This window comes from Siniperca chuatsi, linkage group LG3 (genome assembly GCF_020085105.1).
Source record: "Siniperca chuatsi isolate FFG_IHB_CAS linkage group LG3, ASM2008510v1, whole genome shotgun sequence".
NCBI lineage: Eukaryota > Metazoa > Chordata > Actinopteri > Centrarchiformes > Sinipercidae > Siniperca > Siniperca chuatsi.
This window is the reverse complement of record NC_058044.1, coordinates 18,614,793-18,623,873: the sequence shown is the minus strand read 5'-3', so window position 1 is coordinate 18,623,873 and position 9,081 is coordinate 18,614,793. Positions and strand designations below refer to the sequence as shown.

The 9,081-nt window shown below is 38.5% G+C and overlaps 1 protein-coding gene across 2 annotated transcripts; it reads right to left on the bottom strand.

Moving 5' to 3' along the window:
• Positions 1–2,439: 2,439 nt before the first annotated feature.
• Positions 2,440–8,533, bottom strand: LOC122872904. 2 transcript variants are annotated; one of them, XM_044189006.1, is made up of 4 exons: positions 8,072–8,533; positions 4,442–4,940; positions 3,866–4,002; positions 2,440–3,401 (listed from the first exon to the last, which is right to left on the bottom strand). In XM_044189006.1, exons 2-4 carry the CDS (start codon positions 4,930–4,932, stop codon positions 3,226–3,228), a joined length of 804 nt encoding a protein of 267 aa, XP_044044941.1. In that variant the 5' UTR covers positions 4,933–4,940; positions 8,072–8,533; the 3' UTR covers positions 2,440–3,225. The 2 variants fall into 2 exon arrangements, with proteins under 2 accessions (XP_044044941.1, XP_044044940.1); XM_044189005.1 differs by having other exon boundaries at positions 8,079–8,529.
• Between the last annotated feature and the right edge of the window lie 548 nt (positions 8,534–9,081).

Below are 9,081 nucleotides of genomic sequence, written 5' to 3'. Positions count from 1 at the left end.
TTTACATTAAGAAAAAGGAGAACAGTAGAATATCACCAGACTTATCATTTAACTTAAAATGAAGTTACCACTTGTGCCTACAACTCGGCTTCCACATAGTTAACAGGAAGGATTGGCAATTTAGGACTGCAAAGTTTGAATAATGATGATTTTTGTGACAGATGTCTATCCACTACCGCAAAGTGTTTGCTTTGGTCAGCTGCAGGAGGTTAAACTGACCACAATCCTCCTTCCTGTCTCCTCCTGGGTCTCTTCCTGTGCCAGGCTAACAAACCATTATGTTGCCAGATCAATCAAGACGCTGAATGACTGGTCACACTGGAACCAGATGAAATAACTGGTGGTGATTCACATCTAAGAAATGCGGCGCTAAAGGCCTAGAGCTTCCCAAAGTCATCTCAGCGCTGGGAAATGTACTGTGTATTATATATGCATCACTTTATCTTGTTATCAGTACAATAATATAACGTGGGTGGGTCAGTGTACTACCAGTACAAATGTGCAAATGTCACTCTAATGTACTCAACTTCAATTAAAACATGAACTACAAGCAATGAGCTGAACTTGACCCATACCACAACTGTGGACGTAGGAGGGCAAGCAGGGTGGGCCACAGTTCAGACCTCCAGCCCATCTGCTTATTTGTCCAAACACAGGATGTGGAGAAAGGGTCCACTGAGACATATAGGGGCATTAATCACTCACCAGGATTACAACATGTATGAGACATGCTATTTCTTAACAATGTAACTCTGATGCCACCCCTACAACATTATAATACAAGACTATTACAGCTACTGCAGCATTCAAAGGGAAATCTACCCTAAAGCAAACACTTCTTTTTTCTTTTAAAATGATGCTGGCTGAGCAGCCGCTCACAAAGCTAAAACTGAAATTGCATAGAATATGAGCTGCATCGATGACAATGAATAACAGATGGGTTCTGTGAACAGATTGATAGGGTCGAGGGAAACTTGAAATGAATAAACAAGCACATTTTTTGTGAATAGCATTCACTTCTAAACAAAATAGGTCACATGGATGTGAAAACAGTGCAACACTTCCTGTCAAAGATGCAGCTACAAGACTTAATCTCATGATGACATGACAAATTTGATTCTGGGTTTTCTGGTTGAGTTATTCATGCACACAAATATTTATTAAACTGTCTAAGATCAAACAAATAACATGTGAATTCTGCTCTGGAGTGGATTTTCACTTTAGGGCAAGCCAAGTTTGCATAGAATGATCATCCGTAGAGAAAATTAACAATGACATTCAGTATGGGTCAGCTTCCTGGAAACTAATGCTTCAAACAGATTAAGACAAACACAGATTAAAATTAACATTCAGACAATCATCCATCCATTCATCCGTTTTCTAAACCATTTATCCTGTTCAGGGGTGGATCGGCTGAAGGCTATCCCTGCATGCATTGCTTGAGAGGCAGGGTTCACACGGTCATCATATACATACAGTATTTTTTATAGTTTTGTGGGGGAGCTGAAGCACCTCAAGAAAACCCACACAGAATCACAGGGGACATGCAAACTCCACCTTCCTGCTATGACGGGACAGTGCTAACCACTGAGACGCTGCTCCACCTCCACAGAATCATCCCCATGGTATTTTATTTCATCATGTTTCTGATTTTTAACACACAATTCACAATTCTGAAACTCCTATGAACAGTTCACTGGGACTTACAAGGTGCTCAGTGACAGCGAGCATTCAAATCCCTCATCTTAAGCATCTGCAAACACCAGAAAGGTACGACAATATCATCATCTTTCCCTATCATCACCACTCCAGTCACACTTGCCCTTAACATCAACAATGAAATTCACACAGAAGGCTCGGGAACATCAAAAGCTACTTCATCTCTTTGATAGTGGCGGATCTGATGTTGCATACTTTTGCTTGAAAAAGAAAACCCCAAAACAAACACAGAGCTCTACTTATAATTCAACTATTATAGATTATGACCTCCACCTATTATTGACATGGTGTGGACATAGTATCATTAGATGTCGTTAATCAGCTTAGTAACAGTTGCCTGCAACTCCACCTTGAGCTGCATTCTGAATGAAACTCCAGGGAGAAATGAGGTTGGAACAGTATGCAGTGTCTCCCAAGATCTTGGGAATGAACCCACTGAACTCCCAAAGGTGTGTGGAACAACTTATGAGAAAAGAAATCTGACACCAACTCTCCATCTAGTGGCCAAAAGCTGTCATCGCTTCTAAAATCTCCCTAAAATAAAAAACTGTAAGATTTAAACCAGGCGAAGTGAGTTGTTGGTTTATGTGGTAAAATGGGAGTGAGAGATGTAAACAGAGGAGGATCTGCTCGTCCTGGAGAGCCCTGCTACACAGGTGAACCTCAATTTTACTGGAGCAGTGACTAGTGGAGATAAACATGCAAGGTTTGACCACAAGGTAGAAGAAAATGTGATTTATTGTGGTTGTGAAAATGAAAATGAAGGTCTGAACAGGCAGATAACAATTAGTTCCTGTTACATAATCCATCCATAATTTCTTGGTTAAGCTTGCTGCCCCAAATGAAAATAGTTGCTTCATGTACTTGTTGTGAACTTGTGCAATTTATAAACTATAAAATTGATCGTATAGCTCAAAAAGAGAAACTTATTATGACAACAGTGATCCCATTTCAGGCATAAAAAACATTTTTTCAGTTCTTGGAAGACTAGAAAAATTATGAAGATATGAAATGGAAGAACAGTAAATGCATGACCATTTTCAGTAACAACAGTCACTGAAGCGGTACAACAGCAATGTATGGTAGTTAGCTAAAATCATTCTTTAAGACCACAGAAGCCAAACAAATTAATATGTTGCAATATAAAACAAATATAAAATCTGAATATAAATTATAAAATAAGACCTACCATAAAAAAATAACCTGATTGCAACCTAGACTCCACCCTACAATATTTGATCTATGATTAACCTATTTGATTTTGAAGCTTAACATAGCTCTAGTTTTAAAGTTTTAAATTTTATTTATTCCACTAATGTTTTAGATGAGGAAAAACAAATATTCTAAGCATGGGTACTATCCAGGATCCCCAAGTAGGTCACACGACCAGAAAATCTGCACATTGCCAATAAGGGCTAACTACATCCACAGCAGAACTTCTCAATTAATTTTGGTACGTGAACATTGATTTCTACCAATCCTCTAACGCAACAACATATGCCTGGCTTACTCGTCAGCGTCTGCGAACTGGTCTGGCTCAGTGGGAATGCCGTAGCAGGACCATTGGACAGGGCGTGGGTGGTGTACGGTCGGGCTGTAATTGGCTGTCAACGGCAGGTCAACTGTGTCCCTTTGCCTAAGTGTTAAATCCCGCAAAGCAAAATGGAGCACATCTTCTGGACCTGGAAGAGGCACAGAATACCAGTAAATACCAGTACTTGGCCTGATCTGAATCCTAAAAACTGCTTTAAAACACAACTTAGCCTGAGTATCAATAGCTTGTTGTGAGATAAACCTTGAAAAAAGCTGAAATTAGCCATTACCAATACTTGTTCATAGCATTTTTGAGCTCTAATCTAATTAATTCTGTCCAGATACAAGCCTGTAGGTTCAACTGGGTTCCAGCAGATTGAGACATAAACATCAGCGTCTAGCAGAACAATGACCACGTAAGACTGAAAATGAATGTATGTCTTATCAACAACATTTCTGTGCACTTTTCTTACATTTTTACAGTGACTGCAGTGGTAACAGTACTACTGTAATTATCCTTACTGCAAAATAGGTTATATATATATATATATATATATATATATATATATATATATATATATATATATATATATTTAAATGTTTTTTTCTTTACCATACGGTCTGACCCCAAAACACATCTTTTCCCAGTCAGTCAGTGTGACCTCTTGGATCTCATTTTCCCAGTCTTCCTCCTCATGTGGTGGAACCACTGGTGGTGTCGGGTTCTCCGGACAGACGACTTCAGTGTGTCTATAAAAGATCACAATCAGGCAAATTTCTTCTTTGCAGAGACACCAAGGGAAATAAAGCAAATCTTTACATACACTATTTGTGATTATCTGACACTGTTGTTGTTTCTTGTCAATACATGCTCATTAAATATTTCGTCAGGGAGCAGTGGGAGCTATTACAGGAGTAGTTCTACATTTTGGGAAATACATTTATTTGCTAAAAACAGAGAGGTATTTTTTCTTCTACGTCACACCCTGTCTACAGTCGCATTTTTCAGTTGCCTGTCTGATGGAACAGATACATTTCCACTTTAACCAATGCAATTGTTTACACCAGCCTTGTAACAGCTCACACTCAAGTCATAAAGGGGAGATTAGACTGACAGGTGTGAGTAATTATGCATGTACATTTTGGACTGAATGATTTATTCAAAGCAGCTATAAGGTAGGTGGCGCACCTCTTCTTACGTCTGAATTTGTTCCTTCTTCTTCTCTGGTTCTTTGCTGCTGCTGACGGGCTGGGCTCTGGTGCCATTTGGTCAGAATTACAGGGCAAAGCAACAGTGTCTAGACTGGTGGCCCCATTCACTGAGATACCACCTGGAATGCCTGCACTGTGGACCCTGCCATCTGCTGAGGCATCAGTGACAGCTGAAATCGTGCTTCCTTGTTTTCGGAGTGTCCTCTGGGGCGCTGCTTTCGTACTCTTGCCCTTGTACCCATGGTTAATATAACCATTAACCATGCATTGTGGTTTGGTACCATTCAGTGTGCCAGCTGGTGTGCTCTCACTGGTTCTAGTGGCAGCAGCTGGGCAGCCATTGTGAACAATGGCACAATAAACCAAACCTGTGGCTGGGACCTGACCGCTGACCTGACTATTGGCTTTACAGGTGTTGCGACTCATTCCTCTTCTTCTACCCTCACTGTTCCTACCATTTTGAGGCATCACGTCACCTGTAATGTATAGTTGAAGGGTTTGATATAAGTTCAAAGAATGAAAGAAAACAAAACTTGATAATAATAAAAAATCTAATCATTTTTTCATTGGAACATGATATAGAAAATTGATATATCATCAGTTATTGTGGAGATTTGTGAAAATATTATATTTGGAGAATGAATCCTACTGACTTTGGTGATCCACTGACCTAGGGCCCTCAGTACATCTTGGTTGTGCTGGTCAAAAATAATAAAACCCAAATAATAATAATAAAACCAGTACATGTAACTTACACCCTGGACTATTTTAAAATCTATTGCAAAATGTACTAGTCTGAAAGTCATATTTCTTTACATGTGCTTTAAATAACTATAATTGTCTTTAAAATACACTTTAATAAACCCAAATATGTTTTCAATGCACTTGTAAAGCTATTGTCAACAGAGTAGCAAAGTGGGAGGAGTTATTCTGGGCTTCCAGGGTTATGGAAGTTAAAGTCCTGTTCATTTACTGCACAGACTTGAATGACATGAATGTCTGATGACTTGCAGTTAGAGTACTCCCAAGGCTTGGATGGGGACGAAACTATCTAAGATGAGCAACTGCACTAGAAAATATGTGGTTTGTTGATAGATAAAACAAAGGGAGGGAAGTCTATTGGAACTCCAAAGGAGCATTTTGGAAAGAAAAGTCCAGTCGTCAGTCTAAAAATCCTGTTTTGTGCACCACAAATCGTGAGCTAAGGCTAAAGATTAAGCTTTGTACATGTTAATACATCCAACAGTTTGAATCACTTGGATTATGAGTCAATGTTAGATGTATTAAGCTACTATGGTGCAGTCTGAGTCACACCTCTGCTTGGCTTCTTCTCCATAGCAACAGTGGCTAAGGCTCATGGGTATTGTAGTATTTAAGCCATTCATCACACCACGCTGAAGAAAAACAGAATTTCTCAGAAATAAAATTTAAATAATTAAAACTGAGGGCCATAACATAAACCTATGGTATCGTTAACTTATTCAAGAGACTTCCATGTCTTTATATTGAGGAACATTGAGGAGGGTAAACGTCCCTATTAAGCCCACTTACTTACCTTATGAGCCCACTTGCAACTTCTAAGTCAAATTTAAAAAAAAAAAAAAAAACTACATCATTTTTTGCTGTGTGATGTTTCTTCCAATGAAGCTGCTTGCTACATAAATTACACTTTTTATTGTAAGCCAATAAGATTAGTCAATATTGAGTTATTGAAGCACATGTGTGACATATGCCTCAATAACTTTGGTGATTTTGTTACCCTCAGAAAATAACATTTTTTTTGCATATTTCTACTCCTGTTTTTGATGAGTACTCATTTGTTATCAAAATTTAAGTGATTGGTGTTTTGAATAAGACATGTTAGAATATTACTTGAATAGCAGAAATGTTGACATCGTTCTGTTTTATTTTGCTTAAGTTATACATGAGCTTCAAAATGTTGTGACTTATGTCTCCTCACAATGAACTGTATATTTTAATGTTACTCCACAATGAACTGAATTGTTTTAAAATCTGTTTTTGCATTGTTTTCAAACTACCTGCCTAAATGTGATTAACATTTGAAAATCAATTAAAATGTTTAATTGTAAATCCTGACTCATTTACTATCCTAAGAACATTGGTATTGAACCAGCAAATTGTTTTTCTTTCAGTCAGTCGGTCTTCAGAAATCTTCAGAAATATATCTGCACTTTCAACCCGCTGGCTGGACCAGACGTTTTGGCCAATTTCAAATGCCAACAGCACGCCACAGGATAGAGATACAGACAAAATGACAACACATATATTTATTTATCAACAAATCCTGAAGCGGGCTTATTTGGAAAACATCCATTAAGCCCATGCCATACTTGTGACATATTTTGACAATTGGGGCAGTATATATTAAAAATGTCTGAAAAGCAGATTTGGTGGGCTTAATAGGGACGTTTACCCAACATCATTGAAAGAAAACTTTCAAATGGGAATTCCAGCATCCTTCCCTTTGCACTGAGCAGAGTACATTTTGAATGAATGTCATCTTAGCCATTTTTGGCAAATTTTGACAATTAACTACCTCTATTATAAAATTAAGTCTGGTACACAAAAATATTCCTTAGTGGGCATTAGCAGCTCTATGCTGATGAATTGACTTAATTGTGAAGCTGACCCAGAAGCATGGTATGACTAAGTTACTGTATTAATCCCCCTTAGCTAGGTTAACCTTTTCTAAAAAGTATTAATTTGATCTTTAGTCAAGCTTCTTTAGTCTTTGTTCACTCTTGGTTCTTCTCACTGTGCTGGCTTTGCTTTGGTGATGCCTGGTGCACTTAAACAGTTAAAGGTCCAGTGTGTAAGATTTAGTGGCATCTAGCGTTGAAATTGCAGTTTGCAACCATTTGAATATCGCTCGCATCACCCACCCGTTCCGAGCACGTAGGAGAAACTACGGTGGCCGCGAAACTCATGAAAACAGCGAAATGCCCTATCTAGAGTTTGTCCGTTGTAGAAACATGGTGGTGCAACATGGCGACCTCCGTGGAAGGGGACCCGCTGCCTAAGTAGATAAAAACCTGCTCATTCTAAGGTAATGAAAACACAACAATTCTTATTTTCAGGCGATTATACACTAATGAAAACATATTTATAAATAGTATATAAAATTTCTACCAATAGCTCCTCCTAAATGTTAAACACTGGACCTTACTAACTACTCACTTGGATTTAATTGTTAATTCTCCTTTGTTTGATACAATAAGCTACTATAGCTTATATAGCTAACTAGTAAGCCATGTTCCTTTTAAAAGCAATCCAATACAACCGGTAACGTTTAAAGCTGGGTTATACTAATAGTATAGTACATTTAAGTATTCTTTCCAATCCTGATGAACAACTGTAACTGTGGCTCTGTGCCAGTTCACTGCTAACAGCTAACTACCTGCTAAGGCAGGCTAACGTCAGCCATTAGCTAGCGTTGTGATTGACAGCAAACCGTCTTGGTCGGCTGTTGACAGTTAATGGGCTTACCATGGGGAAAAGCAACAATACAGCACACAGCTAAGGGAAACTCCCAATAAAGCTTTTTAATGGAAAACAAATCCAATAACTATAACTTTAATTTAGCTACCTCTTACCTGCCGGAAGCACGCCTCCCCCGTATAGCACACACCGAAGGGCCCACGGATATTGTGGGAATAGGAAGCAAATGATACGCTGATAGGTGGCGCCAGAGCACAAAAAACAATGTCATATTTTTAGAGTTAGGTTTTAATATACAGTTTAAAGGGCGTTATAGGAATACCCCAACGAAACCTACAGTCCGTTTAGAGTATTAATAACTAGCTAACCCCATGTAGGTTTGAGAAGTAATTCTTATTTTAGAGTTAGGGAAGTTAATGATCCAACAGTGACCCCTAGCGGCTAAAAAGCAACTTCTCAAACAACTCCTGCGGCATAAATATAACCCACTTCTGCTGCCCATCAGCTCTCCTACAAACCGCAAACAGTATTTGCTCCAAATTAACGCCATAAGTGGCTATAAATACAGCTTCTGACTCTCAAGCAAACGGGACGAATAAACCACCATGAATCCAAGCTGACTGCTTTCATAAATTACCCTATGGTCAAAATTATGTGGACAGCATGCACAAAGCAAGGTCCATAAAGAAATGGTTTTCTGAGTGGAGAAACTTGACTGGCCTGCACAGAGTCCAACCTCAACCCCAACTGAATGAGAGAAAATCCATGCAGCCAGGTTCCAAAATCTTTTGGAAAGCCTTCCCATTAGAGTGTAGGCTGTTCTTGTAATATTGCAGTGTGCACATACTTGAATGTTCTGCTGTCCACATATTTTTGGCCAAATACTATAGATTACACGATAGATCTATCCTTCTCTTAGCATGTTTTTCAACTCCAGTTATGCAAGTTTATTGCCTTTTTGAATGTTCAAATTATAGAGATATGCTTCCAGACTGTAATTTTTTCTTTTGGCCACATTGTAGTATTAAAAAAATTACCTTGGATAGGCCTTGCTTGAATCATATTTCCCAATAACCTATATTATATATATAGGCCATTGGGAAATATATACATACAAAGCCAAAGGAATGAGCATGAATATCACTGAGTACTGTTAAA